The following is a 25964-nucleotide window of genomic DNA, read 5'->3' as shown; positions in this document are numbered from 1 at the left end:
TTTGCTCCGTTCATCTTTCCCTCGATCCTAACTAGTCTCCCAGTCCCTGCCGCTGAAAAACATTCCCACAGCATGATGAGGGATGGTGCCAGATTTCCTCCAGACGTGACGCTTGGCATTCAGGCTAAAGACTTCAATCTTGGTTTCATCAGACCAGAGAATCTTATTTCTCATGGTCTGAGAGTCTTAAGGTGCCTTTTGGCAAACTCCAAGCTGGCTTTCATGTGCCTTTTACTGAGAAGTGGCTTCCATCTGGCCACTGTACCATAAAGGCCTGATAGGTGGAATGCTGCAGAGATGGTTGTCCTTCTGGAAGGTTCTCCCATCTCCACAGAGGACCAAGGCCCTTCTCCCCCGATTGCTCAGTTTGGCCAGGCTGCCAGCTCTAGGAAGAGTCTTTGTAGTTCCAAACTTCTTCTATTTAAGAATGATGGAGGCCACTGTGTTCTTGGGGACATTCAATGTTGCAGAAATGTTTTGGTACCCTTCCCCAGATCTGTGCCTTGACACAATCCTGTCTCTGAGCTCTACAGACAATTCCTTCGATCTCATGGCTTGGTTTTTGCTCTGACATGCACTGTCAACTGTGGGACCTTATATAGACAGGTGTGGGCCTTTCCAAATCATGTCCAATCAATTGAATTTACCACAGGTGGACTCCAATCAAGTTGTAGAAACATCTCAAGGATGATCAATGGAAACAGGATGCATCTGAGCTCAATTTCGAGTCTCATAGCAAAGGGTCTGAATACTTATTTAAATAAGGTATTTCTGATTTTTATTTTCAATAAATCTGCAAAAATGTCTAAAAACCTGTTTTCGCTTTGTCATTATGGGGTATTGTGTGTAGGTTGATGAGGAATTGTTTTTATTTCATCCATTTTAGAATAACGCTGTAACGTAACAAAATGTGGAAAAAGTGAAGGGGTCTGAACTGTATGTTATTGTACTCTGAGCTAGGCATAGTAGATCTGGAGGTATCAAATGATGCAATACCACCCCCTTTTCAATCAGAGGAATTATAATATACCTCCACTCCTTACAGTAATAGAGACAGGCCTTAAAGGGGCTATTGCCTGCGATGATAACCATAATGATGATGCTTCTTCCAGACCTGAAGCCACATTATGGTTTGCTGTAGTCTAGCTGCTGACCCACTGTGCCAATAAGTTTATATTGGATTGATGTCACTGTCATACACACACACTTCTTGTCATGGAAGGTGACCCTACGGGCTCAGCTGTACGGTGTGTGTATGCGTGCATGCGTGTGTGTGTGTGACATAGGGACCGAGAATCACTTTTCGTAAATGAATGGACCTACTAACCTGCCACAATCAGCATGACCTGATTCCAAGGGGCTTTTGAGGACATTGTTGATTTTTGTTTTTTTGTGTGTGTTTTTTTCTTTCCATGCATTTCTCAGCAGTTACAACCGTAAAACGTGTTTAATTGGAGCCTGTTGGTCATGTTGCATTAACTTGATGTGAATCATCTGTACAGACAAACAGAGAGGGGGGTACATATCATTGGATTGCACACACACACACACACACACACAAAACAACGCACGCATCTCAATCCAGACCCTGTCCCCCCAGTCTATGTGCAAAATGCCACACGCAAATTATGGATCAAACATTACTTCGGTTGTTGCTATGTCTTGCCAACGGCTTTTAAAAAAAAACATTTAAATATGGGCAATGGGCATCACTATGGGTAATGGGCATCACTGATTGGATGTATCTCCTGACATCACAAGGGGTCAGTTCGCATTACACAAGCTGTTGCAGCACATGGTGGTATATTACGTAGATTGAGGGTCTCTCCTAATTTCTAATCCTGTCTACCCCCAAGCTACCCCCCTCTCAGTCAATCAGTCAGTCAGGCCCTTATGGGGAACAGGCATAGGCCCAGACCCCCAGATGAACACCGACTGAGTCCTCTCCTCTGGTCTGCTGTGCTACAGGATTTAGTCTGGGGGGGAAAATCCCGCTTTGATCTTGACTCTAGCATTACAGTGCCAGCTATTGTGATGCAGCCAACCAGCAGGTGGTTTGGAATCCGGAGGAATTCCTACAAATCCTTCTCCTACATTATGGGTTATTTTGTTGAAAAGATGACTTTATGTTGGATGTGAAAAAGAACACTTTGGTATTGTACAGTATTTGTTGTGAGAACGCTATCTCCCCTAAACCTTTGCCAACAGATGTTTTACTACTACTGCAGTGCCCTCCAGATTACATAACATTTGTTGAGCCAAAAAGCAAGTCAATTAAATTGAGTTCTTGTCCTAACTATTTGATCGTCTGTGGCCTTGAGTTTGACCCAGGTAAGAGAGGTGACTGTTTTTAGAGTTTTTCACTCCCTGTGGACTAGAGATACCACTCTTCCTCTGAGAACACAAATTCCACCCAATCAAAGCCAATAACTTCAAAAGGAGCTATTTTTGAACGCTCTCTTCTTTGACTCTGGCAATCCTGGCACCCCCGGGACTCTTTTTCATAACGCCTGTTCAAGGCAATAGAACGTTCCGCGCTGACTCTGAATCTGACGGTAGAAAGTCAATGGGGGTCGTCATGGCGACCTCTGACCTCATAGCACAGTGGCCCACCTTTACTGCTCTCAGATGGGCCCCCTGTGTGTTACTGGAGCCTGTGTAGGGAAGCAATCACTCCAGCACCTCCAGGGGGCCTAAACGCTTCATTAGAGGAGTGTTTGTTTAACGCCGCCCCTACCAAGAGGCCAGAACCCCCATCCCCCCCTTAGCCGTTACTCCTCAGCCCGTAAAGCCCCTCCTTCCTGACTCCCTTCTGAGGCCCTGGTCTCCAACCTCTTGTGACCGCTGGTTGAGGGAGCGAGAGGGTGGGTCGTGCGCCGAGAGGTCGGCAGGTTGACTGCTGTTTTGACAGGCGTGCCTGGAATACCATAGGAGCGGTCCCTTTCTAAGGCTCGGGGTGGACACACAAAGTCAACATGGGCTGGGTCCTGACTGCTCTTTCCACACACACTTTCCTTATAACACACACATGCACTCACACGCGAGAGCAAGCAGGCACACGCACACTCTATATTGCTTCTTCTCCTCCAATCTCACACACACACACACACATACACACACACACACACACACACACACACACACACTGTCGTCCTTAGTGTATTTGCTTCAGTTGACGCCTCCAGTCAGGGCGTCAGGTCTTTGTCCATATCTCTGACCCGTTAGCCCATTGACACAGCTGGAGCGGCTCAGCTTTGGGGGAGTTAGCTATCCCAGAGCGCACTGCTGGGGCTGCCGGCACGCCCGTCCTGACCTCTATCAACCGGGCCCACGGCCCAGTTTTCATCACCGCAGGCTGACCTACGTCTGAGACAAACACCCTCTTCTCTCCCTCGTTCACTCTCTTTCTCCTACATTCCCTCTATATTTCTCTCTCTCCCATCACTCATTTTCTCTCCTTCACTCTATTTCTCTTAACCTCTCTTCTTTCCCATTTTCCCCCAAAGTGTCATGGCATCATATTGCAGGATGACAGACTGTTTGTCAGGGTTGTGAGGGTTAGTGTGACCCAGAATATCTGGTTTCCAACCACTCTATAGACCATTGACACCCAGTCTCTCAACAGTGCTACAGACTCGGGACAAGGCCAGCGTTGAGCTACAAACCCCAGCTCTGTGTGTTTAATTCAATAAGGCAATCTGGGGGAGAGAAGGTTACTTGTGTCACGACTGTTTTGCGTAGAGCCTAACATGTGTTTTGAGACATGTGACTCTGGCCGATAGGCTACGTAGCCCACACAACTCGAACCCCCCAACACACACACACGCACAAACACATGCACACATATTTTTCCATGGGGCAAGCCAAAGAGGAATTGTTTTCATGAATTAAGGTTTAAATAGATTATCTTGATTCTAGGGAGGGGGGGTCTATTGGCCCCCTTAATGTCACCCAATCTGCTCTGTCAAGGGGATGATATAGTGTGATATAAAGAGATGGACCAACAGAGATAGGGGACTAATATATTGTTAATATACTAATATATAATGTCAGTGACATGACAGTTTCATGGCTACAGTGCATGCAGCAGTGGGGGTCCAAGTGTGTGTGTATCTCTATTAGATTAGATTAGATCTCAGTCATGCAGCCAAGCACTGACGTCAACGCTGACTTTCACAAGAGCCCAGATCAGCCAAGAAAGAGTTGACGCAAGAGATACAATCTCAGCATGTGTGTACATACATGTTTAGTTTAGTTTATTAGGATGCCCATTAGCTACTGCACATGCAACATTTACACTGCTCAAAAAAAAGGGAACACTTAAACAACACAATGTAACTCCAAGTCAATCACACTTCTGTGAAATCAAACTGTCCACTTAGGAAGCAACACTGATTGACAATACATTTCACATGCTGTTGTGCAAATGGAATAAACAACAGGTGGAAATTATAGGCAATTAGCAAGACACCCCCAATAAAGGACAGGTTTTGCAGGTGGTGACCACAGACCACTTCTCAGTTCCTATGCTTCCTGGCTGATGTTTTGGTCACTTTTGAATGCTGGCGGTGCTTTCACTCTAGTGGTAGCATGAGACGGAGTCTACAACCCACACAAGTGGCTCAGGTAGTGCAGCTCATCCAGGATGGCACATCAATGCGAGCTGTGGCAAGAAGGTTTGCTGTGTCTGTCAGCGTAGTGTCCAGAGCATGGAGGCCCTACCAGGAGAAAGGCCAGTACATCAGGAGACGTGGATGAGGCCGTAGGAGGGCAACAACCCAGCAGCAGGACTGCTACCTCCGCCTTTGTGCAAGGAGGAGCAGGAGGAGCACTGCCAGAGCCCTGCAAAATGACCTCCAGCAAGCCACAAATGTGCATGTGTCTGCTCAAACGGTCAGAAACAGACTCCATGAGGGTGGTATGAGGGCCCGATGTCCACAGGTGGGGGTTGTGCTTACAGCCCAACACCGTGCAGGACGTTTGGCATTTGCCAGAGAACACCAAGATTGGCAAATTCGCCACTGGCGCCCTGTGCTCTTCACAGATGAAAGCAGGTTCACACTGAGCATGTGACAGACGTGACAGACGTGACAGAGACTGGAGATGCCGTGGAGAACGTTCTGCTGCCTGCAACATCTTCCAGCATGACCGGTTTGGCGGTGGGTCAGTCATGGTGTGGGGTGGCATTTCTTTGGGGGGCCGCACAGCCCTCCATGTGCTCACCAGAGGTAGCCTGACTGCCATTAGGTACCGAAATGAGATCCTCAGACCCCTTGTGAGACCATATGCTGGTGCGGTTGGCCCTGCGTTCCTCCTAATGCAAGACAATGCTAGACCTCATGTGGCTGGAGTGTGTCAGCAGTTCCTGCAAGAGGAAGGCATTGATGCTATGGACTGGCCCGCCCGTTCTCCAGACCTGAATCCAATTGAGCACATCTGGGACATCATGTCTCACTCCATCCACCAACGCCACGTTGCACCACAGACTGTCCAGGAGTTGGCGGATGCTTTAGTCCAGGTCTGGGAGGAGATCCCTCAGGAGACCATCCACCACCTTATCAGGAGCATGCCCAGGCGTTGTAGGGAGGTCATACAGGCGCTTGGAGGCCACACACACTACTGAGCCTCATTTTGACTTGTTTTAAGGACATTACATCAAAGTTGGATCAGCCTGTAGTGTGGTTTTCCACTTTAATTTTGAGGGTGACTCCAAATCCAGACCTCCATGGGTGTCACGGTTCAGACAGACGACAAGAGGACCACAATTGCGTCACACCAGAAAGTTTATTTAAACTTAAGGGGAAAGGGATGTAGGGAGTGAGTGAAGGCTCCAGGGGTTATCCCGTCCGATGTGCTGGGTCTGTGCCTCCCCCCAGTGGCAGCGATGCGTCCGATGACGCCGGTGGTTGGTGGTCCAGAAGTCCTGGGGGGGGGAGGAAACACAGACACAACGGGGCGGAATGAAACCAGGCAGCAGTACAGTTCAAGGGAAATCCAAAATACGTAGTAGCAAGGCAGAAGGCTGGTCAGAGTTACCGGGATTGAAGAGTAGTCAGGAGTCGTAATGGCAGAAGCAGGTCTGGATCTCCTGAGGCAGAAGAGTATCCAAAAACCAGGCAGGTCCGGGGGTCACAAAACCAGGGTGAGCCAGAAGCGCGAGCAAACAGGTTCCGGGTGTGAGCTTTGCAGACGATCTGACAAAGGAGAGCTGAAAGACAGGGCTATAAATACTGGGAGAGGTTAGTGGGTAATGCAGCGCAGCTGGCAGAGTAATTAGAGCCGAGCAGAGCAGGGACAGGTGGAGCTAGTTAGGCTGAGTAGAGAGAGTGGTGAGCAGAGTGGAAGAAAATTAAGGTGGTAACCCGGTGGAGTGAGAGGCTCATGACAGAACCCCCCCAAGGGACGGCCCCAGAAGTCCCAAGAGCAACACCACGCCGGGCGGGAGGAGGGGAGCCGGAGGAGGGCTAGAACTCCTCCGAACGGTCCGAGTGAACGTCCTCATCCTCGGAGGAAGCCGGAGGGCCGTGGTCGGGAGATGGGACAGGTCCCGAGACCGGATCAGGCACAGGACAGGAAGCCGAGCGGGCAGGACGGTTAGAGACCCCTCTGGGGCGGCCCCCTACGGATTGCAGGTTGATCAGGATGCCGTTGGTGGAAAGCGGTGATGAGAGTCCTATCCACAATCCGACTAGCTGGCACCCAGGTCCTTTCCTCAGGTCCATAGCCCTCCCAGTCAATGAGGTACTGGAGACCCCTACCCCTCCGTCTGGACCGAAGCAGGCGGCGGACGGTGTAAACCAGACCACCATCGACGAGCCGTGGAGGAGGAGGACAAGGCGCAGCAGGGACCAGCGGACTCCTGGGCACAGGCAGGGGCTGCAGCAATCCGGCTGGGGGCTGGCAGGACGACTTGTGTTGGTTGCAGATGGGGCAGGCTTGGACGAATTCCCGTACATCCTTCCTCAGAGAGGGCCACCAGAACCTCTGGGCGAGCAGGTTGTAAGTGCGGGTGGAGCCAGGGTGACAAGCTAGGCGGGAGTCATGTCCCCACTGAACGACCTGGGACCTCAGGTCTTCGGGGACAAAAAGGCGGTCAGCTGGGCAAGTGCTGGGACCTGGCTGGTTACGGAGAGCCTCCAGCACCTGTTCCTCAACAGCCCAGGTCAGAGCTGCAACGATGCAGGGACTTGGCAGAATCGACACAGGGTCCTTGGAGGGGTCAGGAGCGGAGTTAGTAGGTACTGGCCGAGGGGGTAGTGCGGCGGCAAGCAGGCAGGTTCGGTGGCAGTCCTCTCCCCACTCCCTGATCACCCCGGTCACCCAGTCGAGCTGAGGGTTGTGCCGGGCGGAGCCATGGGTAACCCAGGATGAGGGGTTGGCCTGGAGAGGGGAGCAGGTGAAACTGGATAGTTTCTTGATGGTTTCCGGACAGACCCATCGAGACCGGGGCCGTGACATGAGTGACCGATCCGAGTAAGTGTCCGTCCAGTGCCCGGGCAGGAATAGGAGGTGTCAAACGGAGGTTCTCCAGTCCCAGTTGGCGTGCCAGCTTGATGTCCATTATGTTGGCTTCGGCGCCAGAATCCACCAGAGCAGCCAGGGTGTGAGTTGAGTCAGGGAGGCGGAGGTGAACTTGCAGCAGGGGTTTGCGGTCGGAGGACTGGATGGTCATTGAACTCAACCGGACTCCCCCTATGCCCGGTGAGCTTCGGCCCTTTAAAGGGCAGGTTACCACACGATGTCCATCACCTCCACAATAGAGGCAGAGGTTTGAGGTGAAGCTGTCGCTGGCGCTCTGCAGGAGTGAGAGAGGCTCGCCCAATCTCCATAGGCTCAGACTGATCAAGCTGAACTGGGTGAGTGGCAGTAGATGACAGGAGCCCAGTCGGATCTCTCCGAATGCCGGTAGTAGGTGGACCTTGGCGCCCCCTCTCACGACGACGGGTCTGTATCCTTCTGTCGATCCTGACAGTCAGTGCGATGGCTTCATCAAGAGTGGAAGGCAGTTCATGGGAGACCAACTCGTCCTTGATATAGTCAGCCAAACTATGGAAGAACGCGTCCACCAACGATGGTGTGTTCCAAGAACTTCGTCTAGCCAGGGTTCGGAAGTCGATGGAATGGTCTGCGACTGTCGTCTGCCTTGTCGAATACTGAACAGTTCACGAGACGCCTCTGCGGTTGGTGAATCCAGGTCAAACACCTTCAGCATCTCCTCGGCAAACCGGTCGAAGGTTGCACATGCGGGGGTTTGACGTTCGAACTCTGCTGTTCCCCAGAGTCGAGCTCGGCCCGTCAGGTGAGTGATGGCATACCCAACTTTAGCCCCTCCGTGGCGCGAAGGTCCTTGGCTGCAAGGAGAACTGAAGTCGGCAGCTAGTCAGGAATGGCCGGACCTGGGTTGAATCGCCGTTGAACCGCTCGGGGTTTCCAATCTTGGGTTCCGGAGCAGCGGCTGCAATGACCGGGGCAGGTAACTCGGGGGCAGGGCTGGTGGGCAGACTGGCTGGGGTCAGGTTGGTGAGGAGTTGAATGATCATGGCGAGTTGTTGTTGCTGCTGCTGGGACTGCTGCTGGTGCTGCTGGAACTGCTGATGCTGTTGGTGGCCGACCTGAAGCAGAGAGGTGATGTCGCCGCTCATGCGGCCTAGCTCTCTCTCAGTGTGTTCCAGGCGTAGCATGGCGGTGGGTTGCTCAGGTTCTTCGGTTTCCATGTCGGGGGAAGTGTGCGCTGAGTCCATGATGTTCAGATCGTACTGTCACGGTTCAGACAGACGACAAGAGGACCACAATTGCGTCACACCAGAAAGTTTATTTAAACTTAAGGGGAAAGGGATGTAGGGAGTGAGTGAAGGCTCCAGGGGTTATCCCGTCCGATGTGCTGGGTCTGTGCCTCCCCCCAGTGGCAGCGATGCGTCCGATGACGCCGGTGGTTGGTGGTCCAGAAGTCCTGGGGGGGGGAGGAAACACAGACACAACGGGGCGGAATGAAACCAGGCAGCAGTACAGTTCAAGGGAAATCCAAAATACGTAGTAGCAAGGCAGAAGGCTGGTCAGAGTTACCGGGATTGAAGAGTAGTCAGGAGTCGTAATGGCAGAAGCAGGTCTGGATCTCCTGAGGCAGAAGAGTATCCAAAAACCAGGCAGGTCCGGGGTCACAAAACCAGGGTGAGCCAGAAGCGCGAGCAAACAGGTTCCGGGTGTGAGCTTTGCAGACGATCTGACAAAGGAGAGCTGAAAGACAGGGCTATAAATACTGGGAGAGGTTAGTGGGTAATGCAGCGCAGCTGGCAGAGTAATTAGAGCCGAGCAGAGCAGGGACAGGTGGAGCTAGTTAGGCTGAGTAGAGAGAGTGGTGAGCAGAGTGGAAGAAAATTAAGGTGGTAACCCGGTGGAGTGAGAGGCTCATGACAATGGGTTGATACATTTGATTTCAATTGATCATTTTTGTGTGATTTTGTTGTCAGCACATTCAACTATGTAATGAAAAAAGTATTTAATAAGTTTATTTCATTCATTCAGATCTAGGATGTGTTATTTTAGTGTTCCCTTTATTTTTTTGAGCAGTGTATATTGGAAAGACACCAACAGACAACAAAAATACTATTTACACACTATTCATATATACAGTGAGGGAAAAAATGTATTTGATCCCCTGCTGATTTTGTACCTTTGCCCACTGACAAAGAAATTATCAGTCTATAATTTTAATGGTATGTTTATTTGAACAGTGAGAGACAAAATAACAACAAAAACATCCAGAAAAACGCATGTCAAAAATTTTATAAATTGATTTGCATTTTAATGAGGGAAAAAGTATTTGACCCCCTCTCAATCAGAAAGATTTCTGGCTCCCAGGTGTCTTTTATACAGGTAACGAGCTGAGATTAGGAGCACACTCTTAAAGGGAGTGCTCCTAATCTCAGCTTGTTACCTGTATAAAAGACACCTGTCCAAAGAAGCAATCAATCAATCAGATTCCAAACTCTCCACCATGGCCAAGACCAAAGAGCTCTCCAAGGATGTCAGGGACAAGATTGTAGACCCTACACAAGGCTGGAATGGGCTACAAGACCATCGCCAAGCAGCTTGGTGAGAAGGTGACAACAGTTGGTGCGATTATTCACAAATGGAAGAAACACAAAATAACTGTCAATCTCCCTCGGCCTGGGGCTCCATGCAAGATCTCACCTCATGGAGTTGCAATGATCATGAGAACGGTGAGGAATCAGCCCAGAACTACACGGGAGGATCTTGTCAATGATCTCAAGGCAGCTGGGACCATAGTCACCAAGAAAACAATTGGTAACACACTACGCCGTGAAGGACTGAAATCCTGCAGCGCCCGCAAGGTCCCCCTGCTCAAGAAAGCACATATACAGGACCGTCTGAAGTTTGCCAATGAACATCTGAATGATTCAGAGGAGAACTGGGTGAAAGTGTTGTGGTCAGATGAGACCAAAATCGAGCTCTTTGGCATCAACTCAACTGGCCGTGTTTGGAGGAGGAGGAATGCTGCCTATGACCCAAAGAACACCATCCCCAACGTCAAACATGGAGGTGGAAACATTATGCTTTGGGGGTGTTTTTCTGGTAAGGACACAGGACAACTTCACCGCATCAAAGGGATGATGGACAGGGCCATGTACCTTCAAATCTTGGGTGAGAACCTCCTTCCCTCAGCCAGGGCATTGAAAATGGGTCGTGGATGGGTATTCCAGCATGACAATGACCCAAAACACATGGCCAAGGCAACAAAGGAGTGGCTCAAGAAGAAGCACATTAAGGTCCTGGAGTGGCCTAGCCAGTCTCCAGACCTTAATCCCATAGAAAATCTGTGGAGGGAGCTGAAGGTTCGAGTTGCCAAACGTCAGCCTCAAAACCTTAATGACTTGGATAAGATCTGCAAAGAGGAGTGGGACAAAATCCCTCCTGAGATGTGTGCAAACCTGGTGGCCAACTACAAGAAACGCCTGACCTCTGTGATTGCCAACAAGGATTTTGCCACCAAGTACTAAGTCATGTTTTGCAGAGGGGTCAAATACTTATTTCCCTCAATAAAATGCAAATCAATTTATAACATTTTTGACATGCGTTTTTCTGGATGTTTTTGTTGTTATTCTGTCTCTCACTGTTCAAATAAACCTACCATTAAAATTATAGACTGATCTTGTCTTTGTCAGTGGGCAAACGTACAAAATCAGCAGGGGATCAAATACTTTTTTCCCTCACTGTACATATTCATATTCTATACAGTTAAATTAGATCTTTAGAAAGTGGAGAGGCGCTGTGATACAATATGTTTTTCTATCTGTTTTTTAAAGCTAAACTAGCTATTTTGTCTGATTAACCTCTGGTGGTGTGACGAGGTGTGAATGAAGGAATCAGGCGCAGGAGGTAAAACACCGAAGTCCAGAGTTTATTCCGTTTACATAAATCAAACGCTCCCAGCGTGAAAACTAAACTAATACAAGGGAAAATAATCCACCTTGGCAAGTACAAATAGAAGAGTAGAACCGAGCTACTCGCGCTCACAACAAACAATCACTCACAAAGACAAGGGGAACAGAGGGAACACTTATACACATACTCATTAGGGGAATGAGCACCAGGTGTGTGTGATTGACAAGACAAGACATGACAAGTGGAGTAATGAGAATGGGATCGGCGGTAGTGGAAGTCGTGACAGTACCCCCCCACCTTGACGCGCAGCTCCAGCAGTGTGCCAACCCCGGCCTTGGGGACGGCCAGGAGGACGCGGAGCAGGGCGAGTCGGATGGCGACGGTGGAAATCCCTCAACAGGGAGGGATCAAGGATGTCCCTCCTTGGGACCCAGCACCGTTCCTCCGGACCGTACCCCTCCCACTCCACGAGATACTGAAGGCCCCCCACCCGACGCCTCAAATTTAGTATGGAATGGACCGAGTACGCCAGGGCCCCCTCGATGTCCAGAGGAGGTGGAGGAACCTCCCGCACCTCAGACTCCTGGAGTGGACCAGCTACCACCAGCCTGAGGAGAGACACATGAAACGAGGGGTTAATACGGTAATCAGGGGGGAGTAACAACCTGTAAGTAACCTCGTTTATCCTCCTCAGGACTTTAAACGGCCCCACAAACCGCGGGCTCAGCTTCCGGCAGGGCAGGCGGAGGGATAGATTCCAGGTCGAGAGCCAGACCCGATCCCCCGGTACGAAAACCGGGGCCTCCCTGCGGTGGCGGTCAGCGTTCGCCTTCTGATGACACACGGCGCGCTGGAGGCGAACGTGGGCAGCGTCCCAAGTCTCCTCCGCGCGCCAAAACCAGTCATCCACCGCAGGAGCCTCGGTCTGACTCTGGTGCCACAGTGCCAGGACCGGTTGGTAACCCAACACACATTGGCAGGGTGTTAGGTTAGTGGAGGAGTGGCGGAGAGAGTTCTGAGCGTATTCTGCCCATGGCAGGAACACCGACCACTCCCCCGGCCAGTCCTGACAGTAGGTCCGCAGGAACCTACTCACATCTTGTTTCACCCTTTCCACCTGCCCATTACTCTCGGGGTGAAATCCAGAGGTCAGGCTGACCGAGACCCCCAGACGTTCCATGAACGCATTCCAGACTCTAGACGTGAACTGGGGACCTCGGTCGGACACTATATACTCTGGTACCCCGTAGTGCCGGAAGACGTGAGTAAACAGAGCCTCCACAGTTTGTAGGGCCGTGGGGAGACCAGGCAGAGGAAGGAGGTGGCAGGACTTCGAAAAGTGATCCACAACGACCAGGATAGTGGTGTTACCTTCAAAATCAATACTAAGGTGAGACCATGGTCGTTGTGGAACTGGTAAAGGTTGTAGCTTACCCGCTGGGAGGTGCCTAGAAGCCTTACTCTGGGCGTACACTGAGCAGGAGGAAACATACACCCTCACGTCCTTAGCCAAGGTAGGCCACCAGTACTTCTCGGTCAGGCAGCGCATTGTATGACCGATACCTGGATGACCAGAGGAGGGTGACGTGTGTGCCCAGTAGAACAGACGATCACGGATAAGCCCAGGCACGTACTGCAGCCCAGCTGGACACTGCGGTGGAGATGGATTTGTGCGTAATGCCTGCGCTATATCCGCGTCCATCGCCCATACTACCGGCGCCACAATGCATGAGGCCGGGAGTATGGGGGTGTTGTCTCTGGGCCTCTCCTCTGTGTCATACAGCCGAGACAGTGCGTCTGCCTTCACATTCTTCGTACCCGGAATGTATGAGAGTGTGAAATCAAACCGGGTGAAGAAGAGGGCCCACCTGGCCTTGCGAGGATTCAGCCTCCTCGCTGCCCGAATGTACTCTAGGTTACGGTGGTCTGTCCAGACGAGGAAAGGGTGTTTCGCCCCTTCGAGCCAATGCCTCCACACCATCAAAGCTCAGACAACAGCCAGCAGCTCCCGATCACCAACGCCGTAGTTCTGCTCCGCCGAGCTGAGCTTCTTCGAAAAGAAGGCACAGGGGCGGAGCTTGGGTGGCGTGCCCGAGCGTTGGGATAAGACAGCGCCTATCCCTACCTCTGACGCATCCACCTCCACTACGAACGGTAGTGATGGATCGAGGTGAGCCAGTACCGGGGCGGAGGTGAACAGATCCCGCAATCTACTGAAGGCCAAATCAGCCTCAGCAGACCAGCGGAGCTGGGACGGCCCACCCTTCAACAAGGAGGTAATGGGAGCTGCGACCTTGCCAAAGCCCCGAATAAACCTCCGATAGTAGTTGACAAACCCAAGGAAGCGCTGCACCTCCTTCACCGTGGTTGGAGTCTGCCATTTACGCATGGCTGAAATGCGATCTCCCTCCATCTCCACACCTGTGGAAGTAATGCGGTATCCGAGGAAGGAGATTGACTGCTGGAAAAACTCACACTTCTCTGCCTTGGCATAAAGATCATTTTCCAGCAGTCGGACCAGTACCTTGCGAACCAGGGACACATGCTCAGCGTGCGTAGAGGAATACACCAGGATGTCATCGATGTAGACCACCACACCGCGACCAAGCATGTCCCAAACACCTTGTTCACAAAGGACTGGAAAACGGATGGAGCATTCATCAAACCGTAGGGCATCACCAGGTATTAATAATGTCCCGAGGTTGTGCTGAATGCTGTTTTCCACTCATCCCCTTCCCAAATACGCACCAGGTTGTAGGCACTCCTGAGGTCTAATTTGGTGAAAAAACGGGCCCCATGCATTGACTCAATCACTGAAGGAATGAGGGGAAGAGGATAACTAAATCGTACCATCACCTTATTCAGTGATCGATAATCAATGCACGGGCGTAAACCACCATCTTTCTTCTTCACAAAGAAGAAACTCAAGGAAGCAGGTGAAATGGAGGGACGTATATACCCCTGGCGCAGGGACTCGGTGACGTATGTTTCCATAGCCTCCGTTTCAGCCTGCGACAGGGGATACACATGACTCCTGGGAGGTACAGCGTCTACCCGAAGGTTTATCGCGCAATCCCCCTCCCCATGAGGGGGTAATTTAGTCACTTGCGTCTTGGAAAACGCGAGCGCCAGATCATGGTATTTGGGGGGAATGCGCACGGTGGGAGTACCGTCTGGACTTTCCACCGTGGTCGCACCAACGGAAACACCTAGACACCTACCCGGGCACTCACACGACCATCCCGTAAGAACCCTCTGCGGCCATGAAAAATTGGGTTTGTGAAGGGCTAACCACGGAATACCTAAGACTACAGGGTAAGCAGGAGACTCAATTATCAAAAAGGTGATCTGCTCAACATGCGTCTCCTGTGTAATCATGGTGACTGGTACAGTAACCTCCTTAAACAACCTGGACCCTAATGGTCGACTATCAAGTGCTCTGATGGGGAGTGGAATGGATAGGGGAAGCAATGAAATGCCTTGACGGCGTGCAAATGCCCTGTCCATAAAGTTCCCAGCTGCGCCTGAATCGACTAGCGCCTTACACTGGGAACCTACCAGGTGATCGGGAAAGGAGATAGATAGGGTACAGTGCACCGCAAAGGACTCTGAACAAGTTTGGGTGTTCATTACCTGGGGTGATGCGTGAGTACCCTGCCTACCGCCTCCAGTCCCAAAAGAACGTTGACTGCGACGTGAGGTGGATTGTCCCTTCATGCCACCAGAGTGGCACTGTCGCTGTCCTCCTGCGCTCTCTCGACCGGCGGCTCCCCCAGCTCCATCTGCTCGGGGTCAGAGTCGTCCGGAGTGGGAACGGGCAGACCCCTACCAGGACGTCCTCTGGCTGCTAGCAGATTGTCCAGCCGGATGGCCATGTCCACCAGTTTGGAGAACGATAGCATGGCATCACGGCAGGCTAGCTCCCGTCGGACGTCCTCCCTTAGGTGGCACCGGAAATGGTCGATCAGGGCCCGCTCGTTCCACCCAGATGCCGCTGCCAGCGTCCGGAACTCCAGCGCGTAGTCCTGTGCAGTCCTCGTCCCCTGCCTCAGATGGACCAGTCGTTCGCCCGCCTCTCGACCCTTAGGCGGGTGATCGAAAACGTCCCGAAAGAGGCGAGCAAACTCCCTGTAGTCCTCCAACACGGCACCTCTCTCGTTCCACACCGCGTTGGCCCACTCCAGGGCTCTCCCACAAAGGCAGGAAACGAGGACAGATACCTTCTCCCGCTCCAGTGGCGCCGGCCTGATGCTGGAGAAATACAGCTCGAGTTGGAGCATAAATCCCTTACATCGCGCTGCCGTCCCATCAAACGCCGGTGGCCGGGATATCTGGATCCCTCCAGGGGCTGGGGTGTAGATGGCTGGATCCGGTTGACTAGCTGGTCTCGATAGATCGCTTCCCCCAAGCTGGCCAGCAGTTTATTCCGTTTACATAAATCAAACGCTCCCAGCGTGAAAACTAAACTAATACAAGGGAAAATAATCCACCTTGGCAAGTACAAATAGAAGAGTAGCTCAACCGAGCTACTCGCGCTCACAACAAACAATCACTCACAAAGACAAGGGGAACAGAGGGAACACTTATACACATACTAATTAGGGGAATGAGCACCAGGTGTGTGTGATTGACAAAACAAGACCTGACAAGTGGAGTGATGAGAATGGGATCGGCAGTAGCTAGTAAGCCGGTGACGACGAATGCCGAAACCTGCCCGAACAAGGAGGGGGGGCAGCCTCGGCGGAAGTCGTGACAGGTGGCAGAGCATTCCACGATGACTGGCTCTATACATAACTGAGCAACGCATTAAATCTGTTTTTGGTTTGGGTACAGTGAAGAAACCCATAGTGGCGTGTCTGGTGGGGTATGTACATGTATGGTACATTCGGAAAGTATTCAGACCCCTTCACTTTTTCCACATTTTGTTACATTACAGCCTTATTCTAAAATTGATTAAATGTTTTTTTTTTCCTTATCAATCTACACACAATACCCTATAATGACAAAGCAAAAACTGTTTTTTATTTTTGCAAATGTATAAAAAATACAAAATGGAAATATTACATTTACATAAGTATTCAGACTCTTTAGTCAGTACTTTGTTTAAGCACCTTTGGCAGCGATTACAGCCTCGAGTCTTCTTGGGTATGACACTGCAGGCTTGGCACACCTGTATTTGGGGAGTTTCTCCCATTCTTCTCTGCAGATCCTCTCAAGCTCTGTCAGGTTGGATGGAGAGCGTCGTTGCACAGCTATTTTCAGGTCTCTCCAAATGGTAGATTGGGTTCAAGTCCGGGCTCTGGCTGGGCCACTCAAGAACATTCAGAGACTTGAACCTTCGCCCCAGTCTGAGGTTCTGAGCACTCTGAAGCAGGTTTTCATCAAGGATCTCTCTGTACTTTCCTCCGTTCATCTTTCCCTCGATCCTGACTAGTCTCCCAGTCCCTGCCGCTGAAAAACATCCCCACAGCATGATGCTGCCACCACCATGCTTCACCGTAGGGATGGTGCCAGGTTTCCTCCAGACGTGACGGTTGGCATTCAGTTCAAATAGTTCAATCTTGGTTTCATCAGACCAGAGAATCTTGTTTCTCATGGTCTGAGAGTCCTTTCGGTGCCTTTTGGCAAACTCCAAGCGGGATGTCATGTGCCTTTTACTGAGGGGTGGCTTCCGTCTGGCCACTCTACCATAAAGGCCTGATAGGTGGAGTGCTGCAGAGATGGTTGTCCTTCTGGAAGGCTCTCCCATCACCACAGAGGAACTCTGGAGCTCTGTCAGAGTGACCATCGGGTTCTTGGTCACCTCCCTGACCAAGGCCCTTCTCCCCCAATTGCTCAGTTTGACCGGGCAGCCAGCTTTAGGAAGAGTCTTGGTGGTTCCAAACGTCTTCCATTTAAGAATGATGGAGGCCACTGTGTTCTTGGGGACCTTCAATGCTGCAGAAATGTTTGGTACCCTTCCCAGATCTGTGCCTTGACACAATCCTGTCTCGGAGCTCTACGGACAATTCCATCGACCTCATGTCTTGGTTTTTGCTCTGACATGCACTTTCAACTGTGGGACCTTATATAGACAAGTGTGTGCCTTTCCAAATCATGTCCAATTAATTGAATTTACCACAGGTGGACTCCAATCAAGTTGTAGAAACATCTCAAGGATGATCAATGGAAACAGGATGCACCTGAGCTCAATTTAAAGTCTCATAGCAAAGGGTCTGAATACTTATGTAAATAAGGTATTTCTGTTTTCTATTTTTAATACATTTGCAAAAATGTCTAAAAATCTGTTTTCGCTTTGTCATTATGGGGTATTGTGTGTAGATTGATATGGAAAACCTTTAATTTAATCAATTTTAGAATATGGCTGTAACGTAACAAAATGTGGAAAAAGTGAAGGGGTCTGAATACTTTCCGAATGCACTATACGTCTGTTTGAAGTGTATGCAAATAGATTATACAAGTGGTTAGTCATTTACAACACACAAACATTTATTATAAAGACTAGAAGAGAAGTATTCAATTTCTCCTCAACCCTCAACTATGAAGGACTATCATACATGTTGTTGATGTTAGTTATGTGTGTGCAGTTAAGGGCAAGGCGTGCTGCTTTGTTTTGAGCCAGCTGCAACTTTGCTAGGTCTTTCTTTGCACCTGACCATATTACCGGACAGTAATCAAGATGGAACAAGATCATAGCCTGAACAACTAGTACAGTTGATCTTTGTGTCAAAAATGCAGAACCTCTTTTTATAACAGACATACCACTCCCCATCTTCACAACAACTTTGTCAATATGACTTGACCATGATAACTGACTATCCAATGTTACTCCTAGGAGTTCAACTTCTTGCAAATCATTTGTAAAAATAGAGAAGAGTAACAGCCCAAGGCAACTGCCCTGAGGGATACCGCACTGTACGTCTGATGTTAGAGATGCGTCCATTTGAAAATACTCTCTGAGTTCTAATGGATAAGTAACTCTCCAATCATAACAAGTGAGTTTTTTTCAATAACAAATTATGATCAATAACATCAAAGGCTGCACTGAAATCTAACAATACAGCTCCAACTATCATCAGTCAGTGCAGTACAAGTTGAGTGCCCTTCCTTATAGCATTGTATTTGTTCAAACACAATTTTCTCCATCAGTTTACTAAGAACAGGCAGCAAACTGATTGGGCGGCTGTTAGAGCCAGCAAACGGTGCTTTACTATTTTTAGGTAGTGGAATTACTTTAGCTTCACACCTGTGGGGACACACACTCCTTTAGGCTTTGGTTAAAGACATGGCAAATAGGGGTGGCAATACAGTCTGCTACCATTCTCAATAGTTTTCCATCTAGGTTGTCTATACCTGGTGGCTTATCATTATTGATACATAACAATTGTTTTTCCACTTCTTCCACACAAACTTGACCAAATTCAAAACAATTGGCAATAATATTTGTACAAATACTCCAAGTTCTGCCTCTGGATTCTCCTCTATATATACTTGAGGCCAACATACATGTTTTACATCTTCAACAAAAGATTCCTGGGAGAACATTTTGTATGATCTCTTATAAATAACTTTAGGCCCTGCCTTTGGTACTTTAGCTTGCCTTGTTATTGCCTCAATGTTATGGTCACTCGTACAACAGCCAATGGGAACTGGTATTGCTTTGCAAAGCTCTGCAGTATTAGTAAACTATACAAGTGGATGTCACAGATCCAACACTATTGGTATACACTGTAGTTGGTTGAGTGATAACCTGGGTCAACGTGTGTGTGTGTTTGCGTATGTGTACACACACTTGAGAGTGTGCAGTCAATCAAGGTTTAAGGTTCACACCTTGCATGGTCACACTATAGCTCATATCCTTTCTATCACACACACACACACACCTCCACTTGGCCCATCCGTTGCACCACATCTTTAACACTATATAATCAGTGCAATCAGTCCATTCCTTCATCAGCCTACAGCTGAGCTTCCTCCCCTGAAGCAGCATTTGTTGTTTTATTTCACACTACCTAAAGTCTGCTCTCAACTCAACAAGCACTCCTCCAACTAGATTCCTCTATTGCAATTAACCCACGTTAGGGGCATCTGGACTGCATACCATAATACCCTGCATACCGTAATGAACACTAGCTCTACATCATTGACAACCTGTGTCTTGCTGTGTTTTCGTTTTCGCTTGCTTGTTTGTTGGAACAGAAAAGTGAGATGTGAGTGAGATTAAATCCACAGCGTTTTTCTTTTAGGATTTTACCACATTGTTTTGACAGCCCTGCCCAAAGAAATCAGCTCAGACCCCAAAATGTGTGTGGTCCTTTTCTGCCAATTTTACCTAACCCAAACCTCTAATCTACTAACATACAGTAGAAGTGAAGGTTAGGTTGGTTTGTTTTTGCATAGCAAGGCACACACCCTCGAGTGTTTAGTTTATAGTCCAGAAAAACCTTAATTACATATGATTTAGTTTCAATGTGTCAATTTACACATGGTCAAACTTTTCAGTTCTGAACCCGCATTTCTAGGCTACAGCCTTCCTAAGCTAGTTTGGTGAGGTATTATACTGTATCCCTGTATTTCAACTTGAGCCCCACTCTCTTTCATATCTGTGATGGCTGGCTTTTGTTCTCCCCTCTGGACACAAAACCGTGTGATGGGTGCAGTGAGAGACGCAGACGGTCCTTAATTACCTACTATTAGCATAAACTGCTGATTTTCCCCATCCCTAGGGGCTTGCCAGCCTGAGTTCAATATCCCATCTGCCGCTGAGGAGAAGGGGGAGAACTCTGAACTGGGCTAGCCCTGCCTGCCCGATGTGTTAACATTTTCTTCCCTGAGCTAACTGCACACTTCCAGCCTGCAATACGAGCCCAAGAGAGAGAGAGAGGGAGAGAATTGGGCGGAGAGAAAAGGGGTCGCGTCTCACCTTTCAGTGAAGATAGAGAGGGGGAGATATTCGAAAAGCAGGACTAGCCTTCTCATTATTGGCCGCCCGTCAGCACCGTAACAGACCGCAGATGCAAGCATTCAAACAAGATCCGCTCCGTTTCTGAGCCGAGCAGACCATGCAGGCACAGGCAGTTTGAGTAGGTTAGCAAGAGTTTTGAAAGAGGAAGGAGGACGGAAGCAAAGAGGGAAAAGGAGGAGAAAAGAGCCGGAGAAAAGTTTGAAAGGACACGCGAGACGGAGAGGTTGCCGGTTGATCATAAAGCGCCGGGTGAAGAAAGCCTGTTCAAAACTGTTATCGCTGGGCATATATCTGAAGCGCACCGTGAAGAAAGCCTGTTCAAAACTGTTATCGCGGGGCAAATCTATCCTCAGAGAAACATACGAGGGTCCGTCTTTGGCCGCTGCCGGGTGGAGAGAGGGATTTTATTGATATCCGACAGCTGCCGGGCACGCGCCTGCTTCTGTTTGCTGTTTGGGGATTTAGATGCGTTGGGAAGCCACGATGCGGAGCGATCCCATTTTGTTCGCTTCCAGGGGTGAGTGTCTATTCAAATGTCAGCATGCGCTTTTGGTTCAGGGCTTCAACAGCTGGCCATTGTAAATATTGATGTATCTGACAAATCTATTTACAATCTCCCCTTGAGAGCTGCTGGTTTAAAAACTAAACGACTTCAATAGCCAACATACTTACTGGAAGTGAAAATATAATTATATTTAATTAATTAATGATGATGCATTAGACTATGCCTATTATTGTATAATAACAATGTATATCTTAATAATAAACAATGCATTGTTGTTTATCATTATCACCCCGCATTGTAAATTGTCATTGCAGCTTTGCTATAATGAAATCTCATTAAATTAATGCTTCTGTGTGCAGTTATAATAATATTTGAGAGAGAGAGAGAGAGAGAGAGAGAGAGAGAGAGAGAGACAGACAGACAGACAGACAGACAGACACTGGAAAGATTGCTGCCCACCGCTGGCTCCTGACAGTGTCATTAGGGTCGTGGTTTTGTTGTCCATGGAATTATGCGTCGCGACTGGAGAGTAGCTAGTTGCAAACTGAGCCATCCCCTTTCTGACCCCGCCTACACTGATGAATAGCAGCCCTCTTAGCGTCCTGGCAGTCCCGCATGATAATCACTGGATTGTGCCCTCGCTGGGCACAGCTGCCACCCACTGGCGCGGGACGAAGTGACCAGTGACCGCTTCTATCCAGGGAAGCGTACTTGGAGCTACATTATAGTGTGCATGAGTTTTACGCGCTCATTCATTTGGGTGCATGACTTTTGTTGCTGTACCACCAATTCAATCAGGGCATCGTAGTTTATAATATATTATAACAGTCACGGAATGCTTTTGTTTATTTTCCAATGTTATTATAAATCAGATTTTGGTCTCAGATTAGGTTTATTCTATACAAATTAGGCTATTTTTCTATTATATTACTTACACAAATGATTGTGGTGGTGTCACTCCTCTGTTACATACCATGGTGTTACAACTCATCTGTTACATAGGCCCACATACCTAAGGTCAACCTAGAGGTAATGTAAGATTTTCACTGAGGTCAATAACATAGTCATGGTATGACAACACAAAGTGGCTCCATATCTCTTGTTTCTCTGCAGGAGACTGTATCCCTACAATAACAAAATCTGCCTCCACTGCTACCCTCCTCTATCCTCGGGTTGGCAGCTGCGTGGTATCAGGTAGCTTGGCGATTTATCGCAGCTTAACAGACAACCATTGTGTAGTAATGCTGTAATCTCATCTCCACGCCACATGAGAATGTGGGAAGTGTGTTTTGGCTCAAGGGCTGGGACTTGGAGAGGGTGTTTTTAAGTTTTGCCTTGCGATCAGCCTATCCACAAGTGGGGGTACTAGCAGCAGGCAAGCTTGGCACTTGGAGAGAAAAAAAACGTTCTGTCCCTGTTTCTTAAACTCTTACGTGGTGCCATTTTGGGGGCAATATGAATGGGGTGTTAATGTGTTTATTATTGTAGTTTCCCCTCGATCGGAAACCCTCAGACGATGTGGCATTAATTGGCACCGCGTTGGGTGCCTGTAGTGTGGGCATGGTGTCAGCAATTTGGCCCCCTTCCTTCGTTGGCCCATTTGGTTCTGTTTTAGGGAAAGGGGGTCCCCCTCTCTTTCAGAACCCCACCCAGCACCCCAATGATGATGGATTTTTAAAGGCTTTCTTGTGTCAAAAAATCAACAGGACCCCCTTTCAACAGCAGGAAAACGTGATCCAAAAAGGAGGAGAAGAGAGAGGAAGAAAAATGAGTTTATAATCCCTCCTAATCAAAGTCAATCTGTCAGTGAACTGGCATGCAGGCACAGATAGTTCCAACCCTAATTAGAGACCCCTGGCCACCTCTCCTTTCCTGTCAATAGCCTTAAGCACATTGGAAAACCAACGTGATGAAGAGCCATATGTAGACTTATATGAGACTTGTGCCATACAGTGTGACTGTCATATGGTGTGGCTATCATATAGTTTGACTGTGCCTTTATCCAACACAAATCCAAGGCCTTTTGACTTGATATAATCTCTTCTGGACAGACTACGAAAACATAAATGGTACCTAAGTATCATAAATAACTACTCCTGCTTTCTTTGGTAATATTCTTCGGGCAATAACTGGTGTTGTTGATCATTTCTGATTAGCCCTTAGCCTGATATAAAAGGCTTAGCATCTATAAGAGGATGAGCCGGTTAGCTAGTAGATTATCTGTCTGGGGTGAAGATATACACTACCAGTCAAAAGTTTGGACACGCTTACTCATTCAAGGGTTTTTCTTTATTTTTACTATGTTTTACATTGTAGAATAATAGTGAAGACATCAAAACTATGAAATAACACACAATCATGTAGTAACCAAAAAAGTGTTAAAAAGGATCTGACCCTTTTTTTCAATTTTCGCCTAAAATGACATACCCAAATCTAACTGCCTGTAGCTCAGGACCTGAAGCAAGGATACGCATATCCTTGATATCATTAGAAAAGAAAAACTTTGAAGTTTGTGGAAATGTGAAATTAATGTAGGAGAATATAACACATAAGATCTGGTAAAAGATAATACAAACAAAAAAACATGCGTTTCCTATATTATTTTTGTTGCATCATCTTTTAAATGCAAGAGAAAGGCCAGACAGTGATGTAGGATTCTAGATGTCATTTAGATGTTGTCCACCAGATGGAAGCGGTGTGTGTGCAAAGTGTCAGACTGATCCTGTGAATAATTACATCACTACACAATATTTTGTATCAAGTCTGCCAGGAGTTTTCCCAAATGTGCAGAATTGGTTTTGAAGTACATAACTATAGAGAACATACAAAAATGTTATGGTAATACACAATTTAAGTTTGCACACTCCCAGGAATGTCATAAATGATGGATCATTAGCTTCCCTACAGAAAATACACTAACCTTCACACATCTAGATGGCCAGGCAGGGTGGGTGTGGAGTCAGAGGTCAAACTGTAGAACACAGTTCCTACATTTGAATATAGAAATTGATTTTTTACACAAAACTACACTGCATTTTATCTCTGGGACCCTCAGGATGACAAATCAGAGCAAGATTACTGAATGTAAGTACATGATTTACCTTCTGAGGTGAATGTACCAAACCAGTTGCCGTGATAAAAGTGTTTTGTTGTTGTGCACTATCCTCAAACAATAGCATGGTATTTTTTAGCTGTAATAGCTACTGTAAATTGGACACTGCAGTTAGATTAACAAGAATTGAAGCTTTCTGCCCATATAAGACATGTCTATGGCCTGGAAAGTTCTAGTCACATATCGCATATTGCGCAACAACTGTCCCATATAAGGGACACCGATCCCGTAGAGGTTAAACAAATCAAAATATATTTGAGATTCTTCAAATAGCCACCCTTTGCCTTGATGACAGCTTTGCACACTCTTGGCATTCTCTCAACCAGCTTCATGAGGTAGTCACCTGGAATGCATTTAAATTAACAGGTGTGCCTTCTTAAAAGTAATTTGTGGAATTTCTTTCCTTCTTAATGCGTTTGAGCCAATCAGTTGTGTTGCGACAAGGTAAGGGGGGTATACAGAAGATAGCCCTATTTGGTAAAGGACCAAGTCCATATTATGGCAAGAATAGCTCAAATAAGCAAAGAGAAATGGCAGTCCATCATTACTTTAAGACATGAAGGTCAGTCAATCCAGAAAATTTCAAGAACTTTGAAAGTTTCTTCAAGTGCAGTCGCAAAAACCATCAAGCACTAAGATGAAACTGGCTCTCATGAGGACCACCACAGGAATGGAAGACCCAGAGTTACCTCTGCTGCAAAGGATAAGTTCATTAGAGTTACCAGCCTCAGAAAGTTCAAGTCACAGACACATCTCAACATCAACTGTTCAGAGGGGACTGTGTGAATCAGGCCTTCATGGTCGAATTGCTGCAAAAAAACCACTACGAAAGGACACCAATAATAAGAAGAGACCTGCTTGGGCCAAGAAACACGAGCAATGGACATTAGACTGGTGGAAATTTGTCCTTTGGTCTGGAGTCCAAATTTGAGATTTTTGGTTCTAACCGCTGTGTCTTTGTGAGACACGGTGTGGGTGAACGGATGATCTCCGCATGTGTAGTTCCCACCGTAAAGCATGGAGGAGGAGGTGTTATGGTGTGGGGGTGCTTTGCTGGTGACACTGTTGGTGATTTATTTAGAATTCAAGGCACATTTAACCAGCATGGCTACCACAGCATTCTGCAGCAATACGCCATCCCATCTGGTTTGGGCTTAGTGGGACTATCATTTGTTTTTCAACAGGACAATGACCCAACACACCTCCAGACTGTGAAAGGGATATTTGACAAAGAAGGAGAGTGATGGAGTGCTGCATCAGATGACCTGGCCTCCACAATGGGATGAGTCGGACGGCAGGGTGAAGAAATAGCAGCCAACAAGTGCTAAGTATATGTGGGAAATCCTTTAAGACTGTTGGAAAATAATTCCAGGTGAAGCTGGTTGAGAGAATGCCAAGAGTGTGCAAAGCTGTCATCAAGGCAAAGGGTGGCTATTTGAAGAATCTCAAATATAAAGTATATTTTGATTTGTTTAACACTTTTATGGTTACTACATTATTCCATATGTGTTATTTCATAGTTTTGATGTCTTCACTATTATTCTACAATGTAGAAAATAGTAAAAATAAAGAAAAACCCTTGAATGAATAGGTGTGTCCAAACTTTTGACTGGTACTGTACATTCAGGTGGTCCGGATGGAACCAACACCATCGTGAGAGAGTTTTTGTGGGGTCTGTCTTTGCCAAATGGGGGGTCCGATTGGGAGGGGCGCAAGAGTAGCTCTGAAAAAATGAACATCAACAACATTACTGAAAATGGAACTGATGGAAGAAAGGATGGAAGGGGGTTGTGGTCTGTGTTGGGTGGAGTCGAATGGGAATAGATGCTTTAAATACTGTCTGGTTAGGAGCTGCCAATCAAAGTGGAGCGGTTTCCCTTTGAGCGTCACAGCAGATAACTTGGCATTAGGCTAATACATGGATGGCTCTAGCTTTACCACAAACTTGAAGTATGGCATGGGAGCCTAAATGCTCATCT

General features: G+C 48.0%; 1 protein-coding gene across 3 annotated transcripts in view; it reads left to right on the top strand.

The window, feature by feature from the left end:
• LOC121554269 (actin filament-associated protein 1) overlaps positions 1-25964 on the top strand; it is a 142876-nt gene that overhangs the window by 59366 nt on the left and 57546 nt on the right. The window contains exon 1 of one of the 3 annotated variants that reach the window (XM_041867740.2): positions 20239-20885. The exons of the other annotated variants lie outside the window; for them this stretch is intronic. Coding sequence (XP_041723674.2) covers positions 20834-20885 — 52 coding nt within the window. The 5' untranslated portion in view covers positions 20239-20833. Of the gene's footprint in view, positions 1-20238; positions 20886-25964 lie in introns of those variants that run through there. 3 annotated transcript variants of the gene reach the window in all.

This window comes from Coregonus clupeaformis, chromosome 19 (assembly GCF_020615455.1).
Source record: "Coregonus clupeaformis isolate EN_2021a chromosome 19, ASM2061545v1, whole genome shotgun sequence".
NCBI lineage: Eukaryota > Metazoa > Chordata > Actinopteri > Salmoniformes > Salmonidae > Coregonus > Coregonus clupeaformis.
The sequence above is the reverse complement of the archived record's forward strand: the minus strand, read 5'-3'. Positions and strand labels throughout refer to the sequence as shown.